The 26296-nt window shown below is 38.0% G+C and overlaps 1 protein-coding gene across 1 annotated transcript in view; it reads right to left on the bottom strand.

Annotated features, from left to right (window-relative positions):
* UTS2B (urotensin 2B) overlaps positions 1-26296 on the bottom strand; it is a 59332-nt gene that overhangs the window by 21913 nt on the left and 11123 nt on the right. Inside the window, exon 4 of the mRNA XM_044070918.1 lies at positions 16511-16604. Coding sequence (XP_043926853.1) covers positions 16511-16604 — 94 coding nt within the window. The remainder of the gene's footprint in view (positions 1-16510; positions 16605-26296) is intronic.

Genomic DNA, 26296 nt, shown 5'->3' with positions numbered 1-26296 from the left:
CAACAGTGCAACCTGCTCATCCGTTAATATGGTTTTGGATAAATTCAACACATTTTGAGTGATTTTGGAAGGGTCTCCTATTTCAGGAAGTTGTCCAAAAGACCTTGCAGGGAGACCGGAGTAACCACTCTTTCTGTGCTTTCTGCCCCGGTGTCCCTTGCCCTTCTAAAGGGAACTTCTGTTAGTTCTCTTCCTATTAGGTGAGGTTCTCTCACCTGGACCCTCAAAATCCGTAAGGGAGGATTCATCACCAGATGTACTATATGAGCTGTCCCCCTTATTTTTAAGAATTGATCGTGGTCTCTTTTTGGTGCGACTGGGCCCTGTTTTGACCTGATTATTATCCGCAAATCTGACCGATCTGCTGAAATCAAAGGGTTTACCCCGTTGATAGTCAGAAAAATCACGATGAAACTTTTTGATTTTGCGTTCTTTTAAGGTTTTGTCATGCTCCATCAGTTCCGAGGACAGTTTTTTGATGTTATCCTGATATTTCGTAGAGGATTCAAACTTTTGAGCTCCTGAACATATATTTTTAATTTCAAGTATGTTGGAATCCACTGTCCTCTCATAATATTGTAACAGTATGTTCACAAATGTCATGGATCCTGTCTGAAGTGCCTCTTGCCAATCATGATTAAGTTTATCATCTGGCTTCCCAACTAGAGGTTGAGTTCGTATTCGTAAGCCTCTGGGAGCCATATTTTGGGCCGAATATGCTTTAAATAACTTGAGATGCCAAATGTTTGATCTAAGGGTCTTAAATGCTTTTGTGATTGAGTGGAAGAACATATCACAATCAACCACAGATGTCTGACCCGAACTGACTGGATCATTGCTTGGCAATTGATCAATGCCAAATACTGCTATATCTTGCCGATCAGCACATAATCCAGAAAGGATGGTATTTAGATCCATGTTGTGAACAATGTTAGGGTATACTGCTAGTAAAAACTGATGGGACACCAAAACGCAAAAGAATATAATTTTGGAATCAAGAATATAATATACTGATTGAGAAACCCAGTGACATCAAAACAGAGTGGATATTCAAACACCCATCCCTAATAGGAAATCACAGGGGTGGCAGAAAGCACAGACAGGAAATCAAAAAGAAATATCACTACCAAAAAGTCCCTAAAAAAGGGGGAGTTTAAGCATAAATTAAAACAATAAAAAATGAAAAAATGTCACAATATTGGTATGACCCTATTAGCTTGTATATAGAATAAAGCAAGCCAACCTGAATTGATTGATTCTGGTATTAAATACTAAAGTCAGAGTCCAGTAAGTCAACAGAATCAGCCCCAATAAGCCAACCTGTTAAATATAAATAATCACCATTATCCAGCATAAGAATCAAATACTAAGACACCTGGCTATAGGTGTTACTGAGATAAGGAGACATCCAACCATTATATTTGCTGTAGTCCCATACTCCCAAATCCCTAAAGGTTTTGTACAGATATGTATAACAGATGACCAGCAATTAGAATTAACCAGATACAGCAAACGAATCCAATACTTTTAGAGAGATTTATGAGAACAACTACTGGTGTAAGTTTTCTCAAATAACAAGCTGCTAATATTACAATTGTATCCTTTCCACAATCACTGGGTGCTCTTATTAGAGTATGTTATACTATCTTTGCCAATTATATAACCAGCGGACACACACAACAAGACTAAATATGTCAAAGTTCAATTTTTAATAGTGGTCAGGGGACCGAGCAGTGGGTCATTTCCAAAAATAAAGACAAAAACTGGCAATTGGTACTTGCTAACAATTAGAGCTACTGTATGAATAATTATAGTAATATTACTGATATTTCCATTTATATTTTAAATTGCCAACACAAATGTTGTAGTGTCAAACAATTAGGGATTAGACTATTAAAAATGTCAAAACCCTTCTAATCCTGCTAGTGATCAGATGTTTGAGGACAACAATGATATCTCAATTCAATTAGGTGGTCATAATAAAATAAATATAAGTTCCATTCACAGGCTGTTCACTGATAGCAGCAAGAGGTGAAGAGGCTTATATATTCACTAAAATAGCTCAAACTGTTATATATATATCTCTCTAGTACCTTTAGATCAATGTACCTAATCACATAACATATACCACAAGACTGTGATACCAATAGGTATACTTGTTTATATTCCAAAATGATGTATTATCATATGCAGTTCCAAGATATAATAGTTAGTATATAGTCCTTCCCTTAATCAAAAACAACAATTATATGAAAAATCATTAGGGTTCAGAACCTTCCATGAGGTAACTGGTTATATCAAATTCCTTAACATAGGGATCAAGGTACTAATAGTACCCCCACCTAGAAGAAGATGAGAGTAGTTATTTCCCTGCTCAATGTCTCATTCCCAAAATCCCAAAATCCCAGTCCTGCAGGCCATCAGATATTATTGTCCTCTAATCAAAAATGCCTGCATATAATTGTGCCCAAATATTAAACTGTTATAAAATCTTAATTGGCCCAGTATATATCTTGGGCTAGTTTACTCATTCAAAACCTGGTGCACCCCAATATAACAAATATATTGTGAGCACCACCCAAAAACACGGGCCTATAGGACCGAACACTGTCGCAAGTGAGACGGTCGACCAATATCCGTTTGATATACCTCAATAGTTAGATATACTCATGTATCAAAAATTGCACACAGCATATGTACCAAAACTTCTAGTTGCGCCAAAATATTAAACTGTTGTAGGGTCTAAATAAGCCCAGCATATATCCCAAGCTGGTTTAGTAATTCACAATCTAGTGCACTCAAATATAACAAATATATTATGAGCACTTCCCATAAACATATACCTGTGGTACCAAACACTGTCGCAAGTAAAATGGTCGACCAGGCCACATTAATGCACCTTAATATTTCAATATGCCCATGTGTCAAATATGCATACCACACATATGCCAAAACTTAATATCCAAACCGTTTATATATGCCTCGCATATTTCAAGTGTCCAGTTTAAACTATAGCTTCTTATTCAAAGCAAAAGGTTCGTATGAAAATGTAGACAAAATACATAAACACACTGAAAAATCAGTTGAAATTCAAATAATGGTTTGATACGTCCCTAAACGCAACCCATGATCGTATAACCAGCTACCAAACAAGTGTATGGCTTATAAACCCTATTGGTTAGGTACTTATTGCTCAGCCAAATATTAATGATAGATAGGCAAACATTGCACTAGACAAAATGATATACACAAAAGCATTCTTGTTACATTAGTCCCCAATGATTAAACATGTAGGAATCCCGAATGTAAAAGCACCCACAAGATTTTCAGATGGACGTCACCGTCTAAATGTAGAAGGTTCAAATACCCAGTCACCGTACCGTAATAACCCCCAAAATGTTACACACACATGGTATGGCTTCCAACCCTATATAGTTGTAATACAATAAATACACCACCACATATTAATAGTGGATAACAGGCAACGTTACCAGGCCATGTATTAAGCACAAAATTAGTCCACAATACATATGTCCCTTCTGATTGTACAAATAACCAAGTCCCAAATCCAAAATTCTTCCAAATGGACGTCGCAGTCTTCACCCAAAATGTTCCGATCCACAGGCGCTAAAGCGATATGGCCCCCAACCTAGTACACACAAAAAAAGTTGCAATTTCGTCAAAAAAGCAAACCAACAGTTCGATGTCTTAAAATGTCCAAAGTCAATAGAACCCTAGTTGGTTGGCCTGGCCCACACCGTGGAAAACATATGCGAACACATCCAAGAAAGGAGGGACAGTTCAAAGTTAAATGTTCAATGTTGCCGTATGATGAAAAAACACCTCCTACCACTCAACGCTCCTGAGTTTCAACTGAGAAAGAGTCCAACAGACTTGTTATCAACTGCAGATGCACCGCCAAGCAAAGCCTTAACAAAAATGGCGCTCCTCCACCCGATAATCGTAGCTTGCTGCTTCAAATAGGCTCATATATACCAGTTCCTGCCCAATTCAAATGAACTAAACTTATAACAGTACTGCCAGCTCACTGTAAAAGAAACAAACAAGTGAGCTTAAAGGCAGATAAACACAAAAGTTACCACCAAGATTCTTCAGCCAAAGACAGGCTGACAAACGACTCCACTGCTCGGTCCCCCAGCACAGAGTGAGCAAACAGAATGTACCAAGTCCTGTGCCCGAGAGGATGCACGGTCCAAACCAAGTAGAAAGCTCCAAATAGACCAGCAAGGCAGCACAGAGTTCAATATATTTATTAAATACTGATAAATGAAACAAACTAGTTTCGGCCAACAGCCTTCTTCAGTGTAAAACAGTATAGTCAAGTTCATTTAAATCATCCTTTAAATACATATCAAGAGCCAATCAAAAGATTGAGCCCATGAATACTGATAAGTATAAAGATTATTTGTAATACATGTTTGGGGCACTTATAATAAATCATATAGATATACAATAAAAGTTGGTATATATACTCGGGTAAGGTCCATACATAACATGAATAGGTAACCAACAAGTTACTTACATGAAACAAAACAAATTATTAGTATATTCTAACAAATTCAATGACAATATATTCATACTTAGAATTGGTTTTTATTATGCCATACTGGAAGAGCCTCTATCACAGGCCATTCAACAGTTCTTGGTTAGAAAAAAACCATAGAAAAAAATATCAGATACTGACGTTCAAAAGACTCAGATATACTATGTCATAGAGGAGCATATGTAGGACTAAATAAATTTGGTATACATGAAAATGTATAAATATAGAGATTGGTAGTAGGCAAGGCAAATGATAAGCATAGAACAAAAATTAGATCAGCAGTAATGAGAATAACAGCCTGAATATGATGGCTTTAACACTTGTCCACCATAAACCTGACACCTATTATGTATATATATCAATATGGGTCAGTTCTATAACAGTTATCCAATGCCCATTACAAGTTATACCTAATAACTGACCCATATTGATATATATACATAATAGGTGTCAGGTTTATGGTGGACAAGTGTTAAAGCCAGCCTGAATATGATGGCTTTAACACTTGTCCACCATAAACCTGACACCTATTATGTATATATATCAATATGGGTCAGTTATTAGGTATAACTTGTAATGGGCATTGGATAACTGTTATAGAACTGACCCATATTGATATATATACATAATAGGTGTCAGGTTTATGGTGGACAAGTGTTAAAGCCATCATATTCAGGCTGTTATTCTCATTACTGCTGATCTAATTTTTGTTCTATGCTTATCATTTGCCTTGCCTACTACCAATCTCTATATTTATACATTTTCATGTATACCAAATTCTAGTCCTACATATGCTCCTCTATGACATAGTATATCTGAGTCTTTGAAATCAGTATCTGATATTTTTTCTATGGTTTTTCAACCAAGAACTGTTGAATGGCCTGTGATAGAGGCTCTTCCAGTATGGCATAATAAAAACCAATTCTAAGTATGAATATATTGTCATTGAATTTGTTAGAATATACTAATAATTTGTTTTGTTTCATGTAAGTAACTTGTTGGTTACCTATTCATGTTATGTATGGACCTTACCCGAGTATATATACCAACTTTTATTGTATATCTATATGATTTATTATAAGTGCCCCAAACATGTATTACAAATAATCGTTATACTTATCAGTATTCATGGGCTCAATCTTTTGATTGGCTCTTGATATGTATTTAAAGGATGATTTAAATGAACTTGACTATACTGTTTTACACTGAAGAAGGCTGTTGGCCGAAACTAGTTTGTTTCATTTATCAGTATTTAATAAATATATTGAACTCAGTGACAGATATATCTCCCAGTGATTGTAGCTACTATGGAATAGGCTCCCACTTCTGGTGAAGGGGAGCTCCTCAATGACCCTATTAAAGCTCATTTTTGACTACTGGATGGGTGACCATAAATTCACCCCAGGGATCACACCTATGTCCCTCATGAACAGGGGCAGTTTGTGCTGATCATAAAATCACTCTGCTAGCAATGACCATCTAATAAAAACAAAACAAAAAATTACCAAAGGTTCAACTCACAAACGTTTATTAAAAATGTTAGCACTTTTGTTCACTTTCTTAAATGAACTTCATCAGACAATTTCCAACTGGTTCTCACAGATTTAAATAATCAATTAAGCCAATGACATCATCACACCCATTCCAAAATTTAAAGTTGTATTCAGATGAGTAAACTCGTTTTAGCCACTAACTAAATGTAGTTACTAAAATACAATTAGTCAAACATTATTTCAGCTATGTAAATATACATGTGCATATGGGTCTATATCAGAACACCGAAAGTTCATTCTTTCAAATGTTCTTACATCGACCCCTTGTCAGTGAATGCTGAAAATAGCAAAATGAAAGATAACCACATTTTTTCCCAGGGAAAGAATTTGGTTGTCCGTTTCTGTCGTTTTGCTATTTTCAGCGCTGCGGTGAAAAGTTACGGGTCAGGTTCAGGTAAGTGTGTGATTGGGAGTGGGTTAGGTGAGTTAGGGTTAGGGCGCGAGGGAGGTATGTGTGTACTTGCGTGGATGTGAGGGTTAGGGCAGGTTTGGTGAGTTAGGGTTAGGGCACAGGTGAGGTGAGTGTGCGATAGTGACAGACCTTAGGGTTACGGTTTGGGTTAAGGTAAGTGGATAGTTAGTGGTGTTTGTACAGTTTAGTGTAGGGTTAGCTGTAAGATTTTGGGTGTATGTTTGTAGATTGCTGTTTGTTTGGTGTGCTTGTGTTGTGTGTATGTTTTTTGGAACAACAAATTTTTTCCCCTAGGAAAATAATTTGCTATTCTGAATGTTCGATGTTGTGAGCATTCGCTGATTGGGGGTCGATGTAAGAACATTCAAAAAAATGAACTTTCGGTGTTCTGATATACACCCATGCTTGTAGCCCATTTTTTTACTATATAATTAAAAACAATAAGTGTATTTGTTATAAAAATACCAGCAGTTCATTCACCTATCTAATACTTTCAATTTCAAAACACAATTGAGAGAACAGTAGTCATTCAGACCGGGGTTAACACGGGCATTCAGCCTCAGCTGCCACAACAGTTCCCTATGCTGCAATTTCAAAGCCAATGTTCCACCTCACAAATCTTTTTGGACCTGTTTTACAACTAAGTAGTGAAAAAAATGGTCTGGGTTTCCCATAATGTGTTTGGCCAAAGCATTCATACTATTTTGTTTCCCTATACTATATTGGTGTTCATAAATCCATTGTTTTAAATGACGCTCTGTTTTGCCCAGATAATAGCTTGTACATAATTGGCACTTAGGCAAATAAACTACCCCTTTGGTGTCACAATTAAATTTACCATTGATGTTGAACATTCTATTATGTATCTCAAATGTCTTAGTAACCTCAGTGAATTTACAGAAGTGACATTTGCCACATTTGAACATACCAGTATTGGGCAAAAAGGCTTTATTTTGAATTCCAAAAGGCTTTTCAAATTCTGACCTCTTTTAAAAATTGCCCTAGGCTTTTCCCCAAGCTTCTGCTTAATCGAGATATCCTCATTTATTAGCACCCAATTCTTCATGAGGATATCCCTTAAACATTGGTAGTCACTAGAATAAGGTGTTCTCATGTTCCAAGGGGGTCGCAACCAACCCAGGTTCTTCCATTATTATATTAAATTCCCCACATTCAAAACCATTCCACAAAATAGCTCAGAAATTATCTGAACTCCTTTTTATGGCTACCGCTGTTATTATTTCATCAAGAAGTAGTGTGAGATAGGCTCTTTTTAGGAACATGCTTCTAAGTAAATCACATTCCCTATGGAAGTCCTTGTCCAAGGTTGACATCCTCACATTTCTTACTAACTGGTCTTTAATTACGGTTCTTTTCTGGTGGTATGGGTGGGAACTTTCAAAGTGGAGAAAGATATTGGAGTACGCTGATTTCCTACAAATGTTTGCTATGTATCTCCTTTTAACACTATTTTTGGACAGCTGAACATCCAAATAGGGAATAGCGTCCATATCAAAGTGGGACATAAATTGGAAAAATGTTGATAAATTCGTAATCTCTTCTACAAGTTCTGTTCCTATATGAAAGTCACCTTTTAGGATTATAAAAATATTGTCCAGGTATCAGGTGTACCAGTACACCCTATCCCCGAACATTTGGTTTTGATACAAAAATTCTTTATCCCAGTGGGCCATCACACAATTCGTGAAACTCCCCTCCACGAGGTTACCCCATTGCAAACCCCTTTTTCTGCAAGTAAAATTAATTATTGAACAGGATAGAGTTGATAGCCAAAATGATATCTAAAAGATACTCTATTACATTAATTTCTTTAGACTCGTCCCATCTTTGTGTCAAAAACTCCCTCTCCCACCTGATGCCAAGTTCCTGGGGAATCATGGTGTACAAGACACTAACATCAATGGTTAGAAAGTTATAAGTTTCATTAAATTCAAGATCATTTACTGCCTCCAAAAATTCCAAGAGTCCTGACAAATTTGGGGATCAAGCTTGAGATATTTTTTTCAATTTGTTATCTACTAACTTGGCACAGGCATAAGTGATCAACCTTCTCCCATCCACAATTGGTCACAGGAGTGGGTTTTCCAAATCATTATGGACTTTAGGTATTCTGAATAAGACTGGGGTGATGGGCTCCATCATATTCAAATAATTATAGGTATCAATATTCACCCTAGCCTATATAAACAGGTCAATATGAACAGATCTAACTCGCTGATAAGCTCCGTTTACTTCATTAATAGAAACCCTTTTATAGGCTACACTATCAAGGATGGCTTTCATCCTAATCTTATAATTGCTTTCATCCTTAAAAATTAACCCAACCCCCTTGTCTGTTTTTATAACTCTTACCTTTTTTAAATTTCAGGGCTTTCAAAGTCTGCCTGTCCTGTTCGGAGATATTTTGCCTCACAGTGGTTCAGTTAGGTCTACTTAACACTCACCTAATGTCCATTTCACACAGTTTCTCAAACCAGAGTAAAGTAGAGTGTAATGGAGGGTAAAAGACAATAGAGATCCTACAGTCATTACTAACATAACTAGCATTTCCCAATAACACATTTAAGTTCAACTTACGCAAGAAAAGTTTAAGATCTACTAGCATCCTAGGCAGATCAGCTCATGCTGTGGGTACAAAAGATAAGCCTTTAGCTAGAGTCTCAATCAAATTCATGGGGATATCAAATGAAGAGTAATTATAGATTTAAAAAAATTGGAATGGGTGTGGTAATGTCATTGGTTTTATTGATTATTTAAGTCTGTGAGAACCAGTTGGGAATTGTCTGATGAAGTTAATTTAAGAAAGTGAATGAAAGCGCTAACATTTTTAATAAACATTTGTGTATTCCACCTTTGGTCATCTTTTTTTTTCTTTTTTGTTTTTATCAGTTGGTTTATTTTTTGAAGTTTTCAACCAATGACTATCTAACTATGGTCAATAAGGGTACTCTGGTTTTTACATGGCTAGGTTTGTAAAGGCCCTATAGCTATTAGCCTAGTAACCTCCTATGAACCTATGAACCTATGCAGGCCTCCCAACATCTTCTCTCCAAAATCTACTACTGATGTCATCCACTATATGTTGTCCTACAGCCTTATAAAAGTTAGATTTGTGCCATGGCGCATGCGTAAAGTACTGCGTGCTATAGTCTATGTACTTCGATAGGTAACCTTGGTGTGTGTGTGTGTGTGGGGGGGGGGTCTATCTAGCCAGAAGAGCATAACTGTGTATCTTACAGTTACCACTCCAATCCCATAAATTGACACTATTTTGACAGTTGCACATGCCTACACATCCATTTCATGCAGACCTCCCAATGTCTTCTCTCCAACATTCATTGCTGATGTCATCCACTATATGTCCTGCAGCATTGTAAAAATCATACTTGTGCAGTGGTGCTTACTTAAAGTACTGAGTTCTGTAGTCTGTGCACTTAGGTAGGGGGTTCTTTTCTCACTGCAGTCAACTGGTGTGTGTGTGTGTGTGTGTGTGTGTGTGTGTGTGTGTGTGTGTGTGTGTGTGTGTGTGTGTGTGTGTGTGTGTGTGTGTGTGTGTGTGTGTGTGTGTGTGCGTTTGTGCTCTTACATGACATAAGACAGCCTTTTACACCAGCATGTGAGACATTGCTATCATCATACTCTCCTCACCAGACACTGCTGATGTCATCACCTATAAAGTGTTGTCTGAGACACTCCAAGTCAGACTTGAGCTGGGGTGCTTGCCTTAAATACAGAGCTCTGTAGTTGGTATAATTAGATGGGTAGGGGTTCAGTTGTCACTGCAGTCAACTGTGTGTGCGTGTGTGTGTGTGTGTGTGTGTGTGTGTGTGTGTGTGTGTGTGTGTGTGTGTGTGTGTGTGTGTGTTTGTGCACTTGCTTGATAAAGGGGAGACCCTTTTACACCAGCATGTGGGGCACTGCTATCACCATATTTTCCTCAACAGGCACTGCTGATGTCATCACCTATATCTGATTTGTAGTTGTACACTCTTCCCATCAGGGCAGGGTCAGAAACTGGCCTGGAGGACAGGCATAAGTCACCTCATCCTATACAATACAGATTACAGTGACAGGGCTTTCTTTCTGTTCACATATGTCATGGCATGGTTTGGAGGCCCTCTGTTTGCTTAGTAAGAAACTCCAGTGGTCTCTACAGCTGCTGCATGTGTCTGGCGAGGTACATGCAAAATGGATCATTATACTCTATTAGTGTTCTTATGAAGTTTGAGTATGGTGCTGATATATAATTTTCAGATCTGAATATGATGGTGTGACTTATGATATGCACAATGTAGCATTTCCATTCCATTGTGGACACTTGTTGGTTGAAGTTCAGAGTGCTGTCTTTATATATTCCCAGGTCCTGCTTCTGTGGGTTCCAGCACAGGGGGAGTGTTGTCAATGCTGTAATTAGCAGGGAACTGCACTTTGCAGAAGGCCAAAATAAAAACACATTTTGCATTTATTTGTAGACCATGTGTCTTTGTCACCAATCATTTGTCTGTGTTAGCACCACCTGTAGTATGATATCATTGGTGCACTAAATAATAAGCCAAAGGCCATATACATTAGTCTGAACCATCAAGAAATAGATTCTAAACAGTAAAGAGCCAAGCACAGATCCCTGTGGTATGCCAGTGGTGACAGTTCTACTGATACAGGTTGATTCACCGACTTTCACAGTATATACTCTGTTGGTGAGCTAATTGGTTACCCATCTAGAGATGAAGGGATAGTCCCCAGCTGGGAGTGTTTCTCAATGATACCTGAGTGGGGGATTGCATCCAAACCCTAGGTCAGATCACAATAGGCAGCATGCACTGTCTGACCTTCATCCAGGCCTATCACACAGAATCAATGGGCTGTGACAACATCACAGATCACCTATAGCATGACTCAGAACATACACCTTCCTGACATGGTTGAATACACACTTCAACACATCCTCCCTCCACACAGACTATGTTCCCATAGAAGGGTGTTCATCAACATGCATCCATCTGAGCTGGGAGGACAGCACCTAATGCATGCATGTATAGACATATCCTGACTCTCATCTGTGAGGTAGACCAACATGTCATCATGTACCTTTTCTAAATGGACACTAGTAATATCCCAGCTTTGTGCAACAGACTGTGTGAGTTGTTAATGTTACATCATGCCTGTTACATCTGTGAGATGTCAAAACAGGATCATCTGTGAGATGTCCTCAAAGAAGTCACTGAGGGCATGCATGATGAAAATACCATCATCCTGTTGAACTTGACAAGGCCAAGGCATTTGACACAAAGCCACACTGAGGTATTCAATCAACACTGTCAGATGTGGCCATAAGCAGCTATATCACCAATGGGCAGACTAGTAGATCACGTGTGTGACATCTTAATATTTTGAAATGTATGAAGTGACCTATAACTCAGGACCAATGATTAGGTCCATATATCAGGGCTGTCTGCTAGGCCCTTTCCTGTCTATTATTTAAGTCACATATGTCACAAATGGCATACACATCCTGTGTCCAAACATCTGACTGTAGGACTACAGATTGTGGGCAATCATTGACTCCAACTGTGATATTAGTGCTATACAGACATCACATCTGTGATGAAACAGAAACATGGAAGGATTTGTTATGTCATGAAAACAAATGTACAACCCAAGCTTAATGTAGACATCACTGCCTATAAGCAGATCAAGTGGTATGTGACCTGTATCCTTGGGTAGATGGTATGTGGAACGTCCATCAGCATGTGGCCAAAGTGCTGACTACTCCCTTGTATGTAACACAACTACTGAGTATGTGAGGGACATCCACATCAAAGGCTATAACACCACCATAGCTCACAGACTTCATTACACCAATAACTGAGTACAATGCACCCTTCTTCATGTACCTCCCTACACATCTTCCAGTAATGAGTAACTTAAGTGTACCACCTTTGCCAAAGTGAGCTGTCACACTTCTTATTGGCCATACTTATGTATTCTTCTTGTTGCCTAAACATAACTGTCTAATGGTGCAGAACCCCCATTAAGTTGTTAAACCAGATGCATGTATCATATCTGTTCCAGTGATGCACACAGTGCATACATAGCTGTTTGATAACATTGATGGCATGGATAACATTCATGACAGTGTGGATTGTGCCATACATATATATATATATATATATATATATATATATATATATATATATATATATATATATATATATATATATATATATATATATATATATATGCCATGCACACCAGTCAACTAGCCTGTATTGATCATAATGTCACATACAGGTATAGCAGTGACCCTCCTATCACCTCCAGTAGATATTACAGTGTCAGAACGGTGTGCATGATTACCCTTATAGATTGATGACATGTCATAATAGTTGCACAAGTGCATTTGTGCAGAACCATCTCTGATCACTCAGAATCACACACAGTATGTTACGTCAGAGACATGGGATTATTGTTGGTATTATTCTGATATTGTCCATAATTGTGCATGCTTCTTTTACTGTTGTCCATGAGTCTTTACCTGTCTCCACTTGTTGGAGACCTCTGCTGATATTACACTCATATGCAGGTAAATCAGTTAGCACAGTTTCACAATATGCACCCTACCCCAATTGTATATAATGTCCCTGATAGATATCCTCTTCATTGTTCATGTAAGGATGCTTTTCTCACAAAGAAATCTTCCCCATTGTTATGTCACCTTGTGTGACAGTCACATAATACACATTTTCACTGTGCAGTCACTACTGACCCATACTGATATTTGATCAGTGTTGCTACTACAACTATCTTCCATTAACATGCTCTCATCTGCTGTACATTAGGTTGTTTCAACTGTCCTCTTTCCCTGTGTTCATTCCTACAATTCATCTATGTGTCCCTATTCAATACAGACACACTTCCCCTGAGTGTTTATTTTACATGGCAGTCCACGTACCCTTACAGATAATTTACACACCTTCTGTACATAATGCCTGGAATGGGATTTTACAATATTCTGCACAGTATACACTATCCTGTACTGTGTTTGAAACATATACATAACCATATTTTAAGCCTTGGTAATCACTGCGGCATTCTGTGCAATTCCATTATCCTACTGTGCTCTGAGGTAACCAGGTTTGCTACCCATGTTGCTTTACATGGCTTCCTGGCCAGCAACATTGTTTCCAACCATGAAATCACGCTTCTTTACATTTAAAACTAGTGTGTGGCATGAATATGTAATTAGTGCTGCTGCTCAACTCACATCACCACGCACACAACTTAACTCCATGTAGGCCTCACATGAAGCCTACACAGTTTACTGAATCCAAGGGTACATGTTGTAGAAGAGCATCATGAAAAAGAGTCATTTGTGGACATAGCTTTTATTATGAATGTGCATGCTATGAACAGATTATAAGGTAAAAGTATAAAATGTCCCAATCAGACACTTGCATTTTTATCTGAGAAAAACATCTTTAGCAATTAAAGTGTGAGGTCTAGACTAGGCACTGAAGTAGAATGTAATGCAACATATTCAGGCATTCAGACACTGAGTATGAAAGACAGCAATCTGAAAGATCTCTTGGGTAAATTGTTTACTTATTTTGGGGAAAATAAAAAAAGACTAAAAGTTCAGAATGTGTGCATGCATGAATATAAAAAAATAAGAAATACAAATTCAGTTTCAACTAACTGGTACATGTGGTCATTTGTTTTATAGGTAGTCACAGCCAACAGTCCAGTAGTTAAGTTGGAAAAGCAGTGAGAAACCTTTTAGAAAAAGCTGAGAGAATCAACAATGACTGTTAATGTAGATGAGCATCAGGCTTTATTGTAATATAGATATACTGCATTGAAAGGCATGTCTCCATTTCCAGCACATATTTTTAAAGGGTCATGGGTTAAACAGCAAGATACTGCCCTCTGCATCTTTACTTCAACTTGAATGCAAAACTTCAGTTAAAGAGAGTTCATGAAAACCATTCTAGACAAAACTACTACTTTGATCAAAGATGGAGGTGTCCATCTTCTTTGAAAGTGGGGGACAGCATTGGGTGTGGGGCGGGGGGAGTCCACAGCAAAGCAGGCAAAATGACTGAGATTCTTGCTGTATACACTGAAGGTGGTAAGTTGCTGAGAAGAAATCCGGAACGTCTCTCAAAATTAATATATCCTAAAGACACAGTGTCAAATGAAGAAACAGTTTGAGAGGTCTACAGTCAAAAGTTACATTGAGATGTGCCATGAGAAAACTCAAAGATAGTTATTCCCAAGAAAAAAAATGAATATAACTGGGGATAACTCAGCAGAAGCATGTATATGGACAACAAAAGTCCTAACAAACTGAAGGAAGGGAGAAGGAGAAGTAATCTCAGACATAGCCCTCTCAGTCTTTCTAATGGTATAGGGGGTAAACTATTCAAATATAGCAACAGAAATCCTACATTTTGTCCAACAATGCTTCAATACAACAATATGGCTAACCATGTCAAATGCCTAGGAGAGATAAGGGAGATCCAACACAGAATACCATGTCACCTGACAGAATTTTTCTACACTAGCTAGGACAGTCATAGTGCCATGTTTTATTCAAATAAGCAGACAGCAATGGGTTATAAACTCCATGCTATCATGTAATGGAATCAACATGTTTATTCACCACTTTCTCTATAAATACACCATCAGTTAGAAAACTAGAGATAGGACAGTAGTTATCAAGACAAATATGATCAAGAGTAGATTCCTTCAAGACTGGGGAACAAATTTTACCTTTTAAAGTGTTAGAAAAGCTTCACAACTCAAAGAAACAATAACATCATAGGTAAATGGTCCCAACTTACCTAGGCTGGCCAGAACAACTTACAACGAGCAAGAGTCCAAACTATAGGTGCCTGGACACATTTTTGAAATGAAGGTCAGTAGTTGACTAGAATTAGACAGTCAAAACTTATTCATGTGACAAAGTACACAGCCCAAACAGCACAGGTACTACCACCTGGGCTTATAGCTATAGATGAAACTGACCTCAATACTGCAGGCTTACAAGCAAAATAATCAAGTCACCAACACATAGTCTTTAGTTAGTAAGTTAGTTAGTTATTGTTACATATTCTTCACTAGATTAGCCCCACTAGGCCTGAGAAAAACAGTGAAAAATAGAAAAACAAAGAAAAATAAAACATTAAAAACACAGAGAGACATGTACAGTAATAATATATAAGCATCAGGCTTCACTAATACCCAGAAGTTAACAATTGAGCATCCTCATAAATTTATAGAGTATAACATAGCAAGAGTGAGTATGACAAAATGTAAGCTATAAAAAAGACGTGTGTACGCATTGGCAAGTAGCATGATGTTTATCACCACAGCCGTCACTTTTAGGTATGATGTGTTAGTTTTACAGAGTGAAATACTTAGGATAAACAAAAATATGAAGATATAAATAATAAGCTATAGGTTTTATACAACTTAATAGTTGAAGACTTGCAATTAAGTAGTAAGGTAGTGGTATTACAATAGCAGACCAATGAATGTGGGCAAATGGAGGATGAAAGGATCAAAACCTTGGACTATAGGAAGCAGATCATTAACAACTCATAGCTTTAATTGTATGTGCTAATTTTATTTTGAAGAAGAAGAAGAAGTGGGAGGAATCACACAAGAAGACAACATTAGTCAGTAGTACTGATCATCTAAAAGACATTTAAATCATTGGCTATATGCATAGATAGTATACATGTGACCTTAAATGGTACACTAAGTGATTTTGTTACAAAACTTCATAATGTTATTAAGAAACACGCAGGTTATATTTTTTCTCATAGCACATTTATAAAAAAACTGTGTCTTAAATGTGTAACACTAAACATTACTTCTCTTTTAAGCAGCCATAAACAACATGTCTAACATCTGTACTCTCCACTTATTGAAGTAAAACATCCACTTTGTGCTTACCTCTTTTTTCAGGGTTAGAAGGTATAACATTCTCTACTGTATTAGAAATCTCAGAATCTTTCCCATCCCAGAGCTGTTCCTTTATCCTTTCCATCTGTTAAGAAAAAAATCATATTCTGACTTAATAAACATGTATGGGAAAGTATGACTCAGTGCAGCACCGCAAAGACATAACCCTGACCAACACAGTGAATGAATGCTTGAAACATATTCCTCACTACACATTACAGATAAAATGCTACAGCTTGATCAATTCATATCTTGGACAATTAATGAAATATCAGTTGAAGATGATGCACTACAGTTTTGCTTACATCCTTCCTGCCTATCTGGCAGCAAAAATTGATTTACAAACTGAAGACCACAGCTTCCAAATGAAACACTATAAGGCTGATTTGCTAAGAAATGTTTGTTTATTATAATACTAAAATAACAACTGTGTCAACATTTTTCTTTGTGATTGTTACGTAACAAAATGGTGTAGCCTGAAATGATTTTTCTGACCCAATACGAAAATCAATAGGACCATGGGCAAAATAATTTCACCAACCTGTAAGAGAACACATTCCTATCATAGAATAAAGGGAGTACCCATATAAATTACAAAAAGATAAAAAGAGAGAAAGAGAAAAAGAAAACAAGTGCTAAATTGTTGCACACTGTGAAGAATTCTGCTAACTAATCACTGGTTGATAAACAATGATTAAGTACATAATCCAGGCATTTATTTTTCTGTTTAAGAAAGTACAGTTGTGAAAGTTGCACTTACTATAACAGCAGATGTTCAAATTCCTCACTGCTGCAATAACCTAAAGCTATTTGGACTATATCCTGCCCAGGATATAATGGATGGCCAGTCTTCAAAAGTCTCCTCCTGCTCCGTTCTATACATGCGCCCAGGCTGTTCTGTCTCGAGACCCAAAGGCAGAGAACAGCAACCTGTGTATGGATTTCTTGAGCACTTTCTTGCCCCCCCCTCCCCCTCCAAATGGGAGAGAGCTGACCATTCTGAAATCTAAAAGTTTGAAATATATAACTTAACTCAAAAAAGTAACTATATATACAGAAAAAGGAGGACAGAAGGAGGGTGCGTATAATGCAGAAGTGAGAAATCTGAACATCTACTATTATGATAAGTATAATTTATACTCACTTTATCTATTTTAACTAAGTTTATCATGATTTCTAAAAGTATATACCGAGAACCAAGTAGCTGTCACTAAGATGTTTCTAGAGTCCACCCCTTTCCAATATGCCATTGAAGGAGATTCTGCCTGGAATATATTTGTTATAGTGGCAGAAACAAAAACCAACAGCAAAAGACAACTATCTTGACATAGTCTGTTTCGAAAACGGTTGTCTTTTCTTTGACCCATCATAGAAGATAAATAGCTACTCCGATTTCCTAAAGGACTTTTTTTGTCAAGATAATACTTGAGTTGCCTGTGCAAGTCCAAAGTATGAAGAATCCTTACTCCTTGATTTTTAGGATCTGGATAAAAAAAAAGAGAAAGACTGATGGCTTGATTCAATGTAAATTCTGAAATTAGACTTGGTGTGAATGACAGATTTATTCTTAGATTAACCCAATATCTATAAAAAATCAAATAGGGTTTATCCAACATGAGAGCTTGCAACTCTTGCAGAAGTAGGTGCAATAAGAAACACAGTATTCCAAGTTGTGTACCATAAGTGATCCAGATAAGCTGGTTCAAAGGGAGACAGTTAACTTTTCCAGCGCAAAACTAAGACCCCAAGGAGTCCCCTCTTTTCTAGTTGGTCTTATTTGCAAAGCCCTCCTTCAAGAACTGATTGACCTAAGAGAAGAAAGGGGGATCTATAGGCATACAATGAAATGGGCAAAAATGAACATTAAAAGAGAAACAAGACAGGCCAGATGTTAGTAACTCACACAAATATTTAAGAACCAGTAGTGTATAATCCTTGATCGGGCCCTCGTTATAGGCATGGCGTCAACTAGAAAATCTTTTTCACTTGCTAACTTAAGATTTCCTAGAAGCAGGTTTTCTTTCTTATTTCAGTATATGTTGCACATCCACATGAAGGAGGTGTCTAAAGAATACAAAAATTTAATCATCCAGTCAATCACTTGTTACTTGTTTGAGATAATACTGTTTGTATAATACTTCCCTGTCTTGCATAAGTAGATATTGCCTGCGTGGAAGCTTATGGTAATTGCTTTTGGCTAAATTCCATAAGAAGGCAGAACCACTGTTGCCTGGGCCAAAAGAGATGCACCACAATAATTTTTGAAGAGTTCTTCTGAATCTTTATAATGACCCCAGATATCACTGGAAAGGGCAGAAATGCATAAAGGAACATTCCCGACCATGGGAATGAAAAAGCATTTGTTTTTCAGGGTTGCCTAGAAGGAGTCTTGGTGCAGAATTTGTTTAGTTGTCTGTTTTGAAAACAGGCAAACATATCTTTTTTTTAGCATTCCCCATAAATGGGTGAATTCCTAGAAGACCCCTCATTCAATTTCCATTTATGAGTGTCTGTCCTGGTCTTCTCAACTTGTTTGCAACTGTGTTTTGCTTTGAAAGTGGAAAGATTAGATGGTTAAACAATGCTGTGGAGTGACCTCCCAAGCTACTATAGCCAGCCTACACAGAGGGTAAGATCTGGTGTCCCCCTGTTTGTTTATATACCACATCATTGTGGTAATGTCTATAATCACCTGAAGAGGTCCCAGTGACATGCTGATGATGAAGAAATTCTATAGTATGAATAACAGATAACATCTCTTTGAAATTAATGTGCTTTGATATGTCTGTTTTATTTCAAAGACCCTGCATTTTTATTTCCATTAAAACCGTGGACCAGAGGTCCTGTGTTTGATTCCCTTAGCCTCCATTGCTTAACTGTGTGACTGTGACTCACAGCAAGTCATTTAATCAGACACAGCACCTGGGCTGAGTCTAAAATAGGTCAATGGAGATCAGTGTTCCTCCATTGTCAGGAAATACAAATAAATAAAATCACCCCCAAGCAAAATCTGAAATATCTGTTGTCACAGATTGAGCTGGGGCTGGAAGAAAGAATGGGAGACCTGGACTTGGAGTTATTTGTTGCCTCCACCACAGCAGTTATCTCTTTATAAAACCGAAAAACTGGAATCTGAAATTTGAGAGGATGATAATGTTGGGTCCACATAATTTTAAGTATTATTTGATTTTTCTCAAGTGCAACCTGGAAACAGGAATGAAGAGAATCATGGACGCCACAAACCCCAGAGACCTGGGATACTCTCTGACGTAAGCCTGAGACTGATTTGAGAAGTTCAGAAAGATTTCTATATACAAATCGACATTCTTCTAGGTCACAATTGCCTTTTGCAGGGAGGAATCGAGAAGGACTCCTAAAAACACAATCTTGTAAGAAGGAATTAAGTAGGATTTTTGACTATATATCTGAAAGCCCAGGTTGAGAAGGAGATTTGCAACACATGAAAGGGACTCCTTACACCTGGAAAAAGACTCTGCAAAGATGAGTAAGCAATAATAAAAAGGAAAGATGTGAATGTCCTGCAGTCTGTAATGAGCTAGCACTAGAGCTAGACATATTGTAAACACCTTAGAGGTTTAGATAACCCAAGGGGTAGTGCAGAGAACTGACAAGGCGGCTACCTTTGTGGTGTGCCAGTAGAAGTATGGCTGTTTTTTTTTTTCGCTCTTCAATGAAAGAGCTGGCAGGGGTTGTGAATCTAACTGTAGATCAGAACCTCTAACCAATAACATGATTATCTAACTACAGTGAAGTTCTTTTTTTTTTTCTTTTGCTGTTGGTAGAGGATAAGATTCTCTTTCCAAACTTGTCAAAGACTCTACCATCTGTTAGCAGCTGAAGAAGAAATAGGAACACCTGCTGAGTCAGACTGAAGAACTTTGCTAAATCTATTTGCCTTTTTAGGGACTGAAGACTGACTATCAGGATTATTGCAGGATGCATCCAAAACATCTTCCAAGCCTGGCATAATAGGAGGAGTAGGTGTAATATGTGGCATATTCACTTGTAAAATATTATAGCAGCTCCTTAAAGAGGGGGACACCCATTTGTTACCACAAAAACACATTCATCCTAGACACAGTCTCAGAAAAGGTAACCTCTTCTGTTGAAGAAACTGATGAAACACCCCTCTCTGAGTTAGCTACTTATATGGAAAATACAGAGGAAAAGTTGTCCTTTTCATTATCAGAATCCTCTTGTTAAAACAAATTTAGTATTTGTGGGATTATGATTAATGTTTAGACTTTCACACTGTTCCACGGGATTCAAAATCTGCAATTAACAGCTAAGGAAAGGCATTCATCTTCATTAACAAACATAGTGTCTTGGGGTGAAATGTTTCTAACCTTTTTTTTTTTTTTTCCTAGCAACATCCATAGAAGAAGATTGAAGAATTGCCTTTCAACCCAGGCAACAGAAGTCTTACCCCAGCTACCCCAGCAAGAACCTCCTGGAAAAAGTTCTCATACACAAATAAATTGGTTCTGTCATGCCCAGTATGGCTACTGGAACAGCTGCAGAGGCAGAACGAATAAGGTTAGTGTGCAGACAGAGAAGACAATTTTGGTAACTGAAGACTCAGCTAAGTGGAATCCATACATGTATCCCTCGGCTCACTTTGCAAGTATTGGCAAGTGGGAAAGGAAAGACAAGATCTGAGTGAAGCTGGACTCAGTCACGGTGACATTTAGCACAAAGCTGGAAACATGTTTCACAATGATCAGAATTATAAAATAGGTTTGAAGAAGGAGGGTCTGGCACAGAATTTAAAAAATGCAATTATGTATGCAGGCAGTAGATAGAAGACAGCTGCAGAACTTAGCAAAGAAACAATAAAATGTGAATTAGAGCATGGCTAAATAGTGTTGCTTCAACTTTACAATGCAGGTGATTGAGAGGGAAGGCAGGGTGGTTGTAAGCAGTTTTACAGGAGAGGTAAGAGGACATTGCCTGTATCAAAGAAATAAATGGGAGTGCCTTGACCTGAGGCATAGAGGGATGAAGACCTGACCACTACCCAGGCAGCCCATGTTTTATTACCTGCATGGGGACTGGAGAGTTCAAATGGGGGAGGCTGGGCTCAAGTGATCAATTTCAACTCTCTTACCCTGGGGGGGGGGGGTAGGAAGGCTGCCTGAGATGACACATTAATAAGGCCTGCCAGTGATTAGGTGAACAGTCATGGAATGGGTCAAGGCAGGCTTACAATGTTAAGCAACACAGGCTCATCTGAGTTAGGATTGTTTGAGTCTGTCAATTCAAGTTTTGCATTGCAAGACCGACAGATGCCAAAAGTAAGGGTTTGGAGGAGTCAGTCAGAGTAAAGGAAAATGAAGACTTAATTTGATCTAAAGGAGATGCCTTTAAATTTAAATGAGCCAGATGGAACATTTTCCTAACTACTGTGGGAACACGATGTTGAAAAGATAAGTAATTATTAAGAAGAGTGGCTAGATTTCTTATGAAAGTATCTGATTGGAAGATGAGTCACTTATTATGGTGTGAGAAAATGTTTTGTTTACCAAACTTAACTACACTACATTTTTTATATTTAATTTAAGACTATTGTCCTTGCACAGTTTTTTAACATTAGCTGACCTATACTGGATTAATTGTGAGGCCCTGGGATATTGAATAACAATTCTCAGTTTAGTCTTCTGCAAACTTAGATAACCATAGGCCAGGAATGTTGGCCTGAAGGTCTAAGAAATAGATGCCAAATAAGAGACGATCCAACACTGACCCCTATGGCTACACCACTGGCAATGTTTCTCGTATTCAGAAATGGCATCTGTGAAACAACCAGATAGCTGTCCAGGATTTAGAAAAGCAGACGCATTAGCACAAAGTCTAATTGTCCCACTGTACTCATCCCTCATTAGACCCATTATAGAACACAACGCCCCATTTGGTAAGTACCTCTCAAGACATCTGTAACAACTGGAAAGGCCACAGAAATACCTCACTAAAAGAGTCACAGGCCTAAAGCAAACGCCCTATGCTGACCTCCTTAAAAAACTCCAGCTATACTCTGTCGCATATCATCTACTCCAAGGCAATCTCTGCTTAACATACAAGGCCATGTCAAACCGAGAGCTGATGGACATGCTACACTTAAAGAAATCCCAATCCCTTAGATCCACACGCTCCAGGGATTTAAACCTTGTCATCACAATAAACAAAACATGCTGGAGGGATAGGTTCCAGACCCAGAGACACCCCAGACTCTGGAATAGACAGCTCATACATGTCAAGCAGAGCACCTCTTTGGCCCTCTTCAACAGGAACCTTGATGATTGGATGGGAGAAAGGAAATTCACCCCAGGGATCACGTCAGTCATCCTGCTAGACAGGGGTCCAGGGAAGTAAATAGTGTGGGAAGAAATAGCCAGGGAATTGTTATGGCTAGGGTTCTATAGTCCCTAGGGCCAATAGCCTAGTACCAACCTATGAACCTATAAACCTAAGTGGCTCATTGCAGACATAGGAAAGGTATTGTAGCTGGGACACAAAACAAAACAAATTGTGTGTGTGTGTGTGTGTGTGTGTGTGTGTGTGTGTGTGTGTGTGTGTGTGTGTGTGTGTGTGTAATTTTTCTGTTACTTTTTGGGTTTTTGTTGTGATTTTTTTTTTTTTTTGTGATTGTAGTATGTAAAAGTAAGTAGAAAAGTGGTGAAATGGGAAAGACAAGGAAAGGAAAAGAACAAAAAAAAAAAAAGAAATGTGAGTGAGGTAGTATGGAAATAGCTATCCCATATATTTTCTTAAAAAAAAAAAAAAATGTGCAGGTATTTAATTTGGACAGTCACTGTTTGCCCTCTACCCATGACTGCTGTAATTACTACAATGCCAAATATTTCTTTCTGTCTTAAAGGACAAAGACACACATACACGCAGATACTCACATATACAGCCTCTCACAAGCAGAAAGTCAGGCAAGCAGACATATAGACAGAGACACACACACACGCGCACACACACACACACACACACACACACACACACACACACACACACACACACACACACACACACTCAAGTATACACAGCCTCTCACAGGCAGTCAAGCAGGCAGACCTATGGACAGACAGACAGACAGACACACACACACACACACACACACACACACACACACACACACACACACACAGATGCTCACATAAACAAAGGCTCTCACAGGCAGACATATAGACAGACAGATCCACACACATCATAATGTTCATATACATGCAGTCTCTCACAGGCAAACAGTCAAATAGACAGACATATAGACAGAGACACATACACACATGCAGATACTCACACACACAGTCTCTCACAGACAGACAAGCAGGCAGAATTATAGATGTAACCTTGGCTTCCCTGTCTTTCTGAATCATTCTGCATAAAATTATTTATTTTCCACTAGGAGAATTTGCAGCCTGCAAAATATAATGTGCAGCGCAGACAGTATATAGACTGTCACTTTTGGGTGCCACTAGATAAGCTGCTAAACCCATCTGTACAACTTAGCTTGCAGCCAGCGCTAGAAAAGAAAAGGACACTTCACATGTTAATGTACTTCAAGCTTGTTAAAGCCATTATAGCGTGATATGTATGGCTTTGCTATACATGACCACCTTGCCTTGGCTTTAATGTAAAGCTTTCTTAACTGTGAGCAATGTTTTTAACTTTCTCTGCTCTACTGTCCTGTTGAGTTACTCACATTATATTAGAAAAAGGACTGATAATTCTGTTTAAACCTTCCCTTACCACCCTTGTTACTGATTGTTTTTTTTAGGCCAATACCTCCATCTTTGAGGGGTTCCAACCTGCTCCATTCACCCTTGCTTCACTCAGGCTCACTATGCTCCCCTAACCTTCCCCCAGTTCCCACACACCCAACCCCTCCTTATCTGAAGTTATATGGCACACATCCCTTCCCCTTCTTCATTCCTATCACCTCCTTTACCAATTTATCCAATAACATTAACCCAAACCCTTTACAACATTACGTCACCTTATCTCCACACCTTATCTCCACAGTTATTGTTCTCTACTACTGTTAATTTAATTTATCCTTCTCTATTTGTTCTAACATTACACCTGTACTTTTTATTCTTCTTTTTCCCCTTGTACAATATTAACATCACCATCCTTAGCAAATCCTTCTTCAGTATTCCCTTCCTTTTATAATATTGACTTTAAACATAATACCTACAAATCATGTATTACACTCATCATGCACATAATCATTCTTTTACTAATACTTCCTCTAGTTCACAGTTTCACCCTACTACACCATGGAATATTCTACATTCTTCTAACTGACTATTCTCTATTAAAATCTTACCTTTCTCCATCACCTTAGTAAGAGATCACTTTGCATGGAATCTCCAGCAAACACATTTCATTCTCATCTTTCCTCCTTAGATGTCTCCCTTCTCCTTAAACATCTTTTCCTTTTTATTCAACTTCAGTCTTCCTTTAACTACTCCATACTCCTCTATATCTACTATATTATCCTGGTGCATCTTCACATCTCTACTGTTGATCTTCTATCATCTCACAACTTACCATAGTACCCTCTCATTTTATTCTCACCTACACACTACCATACACCCTACTTCTACTCAGGTTAAACCTTCTTTTGTACCTTATTCCTCAAAATTTTTAATGTCCAAGCTATTAACTTTTTCAGATACAAAACTGTTAACCATCTAGCTCTCTTTGATATAAGCTGGAATAAATTCATATACTTTTAAAAAAAACAACTAAACCCAATCCACTCATCTAAAAATCACTCATTGTGATGACATTCATCTAAACCCTGGCCACTCACCCTCATCCATTCTACCCTTCCCTTTCCCTAACTCCTGTACACCCACAAAACTTCTCCATACCTCCATTAAGATTCATAGTACTCTAACCAACAGTATAGACCTTCAATACTTTCTTTGATACTCACCAGATATTACTCCTTCGTGAAACATGGCTAAATCTCCATATTAAAGCATCTACAATTCTATCTCCTTGTTACAATATAATTTGATGTGACAGACAATGCAAAAAAGGGAGGCACTGCAATTGTAGATAACTGTCTTACCTTTCATAACTAACAAACAAATATTATAGAGGATGTCAGACCTGATTGATGCCTCCTCAGACATGGTTTTCATACCTATGAAATAAAGTATGACACACATGCTGCTTATGTACAAAGGTGGTCCAATGGATAAATAACAAATTGCTCATGTCTCACCAGGTGTAGTGATGTGCAGGTACTTACAAGTGAATAAAGAGTGGAACCTACATCAGGTGTGAAGAGGTTCAGGGGCTTACTAGTGAATAAAACAGTGGACCCCTACATCAAGCATGGTGAGATTCAAGGACTTACTTATGAATCAGGGCCCTTATAAGCAGCAGGTGACAGCTGTCTGAGTATCAGTAAATACTTTTACTCTATGTTACATAGTAGACAAAGGAAGGAACTTCAAGGATGTGAGCAAACAGTAAAGATGAAAAAAACAGATAATGAATACACTAAGTACCTGATGTGAGTAGACAGTAATTACCCTTGGAAAAGTTACCATTAAAAGCACAGATGAAGAATCCCTCTCTTGTGTGTGTTGATAGGTGGGTGTTTTGTAAGCTTTAGTTTTTATGCGTAGCTGTTATCTTATATGAAATATGTTCATACATAGGTTCATAGTTTGTTAGTAGGCTATCGTCCCTAGGGCCTATACAAGCCTAGCCATAACAATTCCTTGGATATTT

The sequence above is a fragment of the Protopterus annectens genome, chromosome 4.part1 (genome assembly GCF_019279795.1).
Source record: "Protopterus annectens isolate FY-2018-M chromosome 4.part1, PAN1.0, whole genome shotgun sequence".
NCBI lineage: Eukaryota > Metazoa > Chordata > Ceratodontiformes > Protopteridae > Protopterus > Protopterus annectens.
The sequence above is the reverse complement of the archived record's forward strand: the minus strand, read 5'-3'. Positions and strand labels throughout refer to the sequence as shown.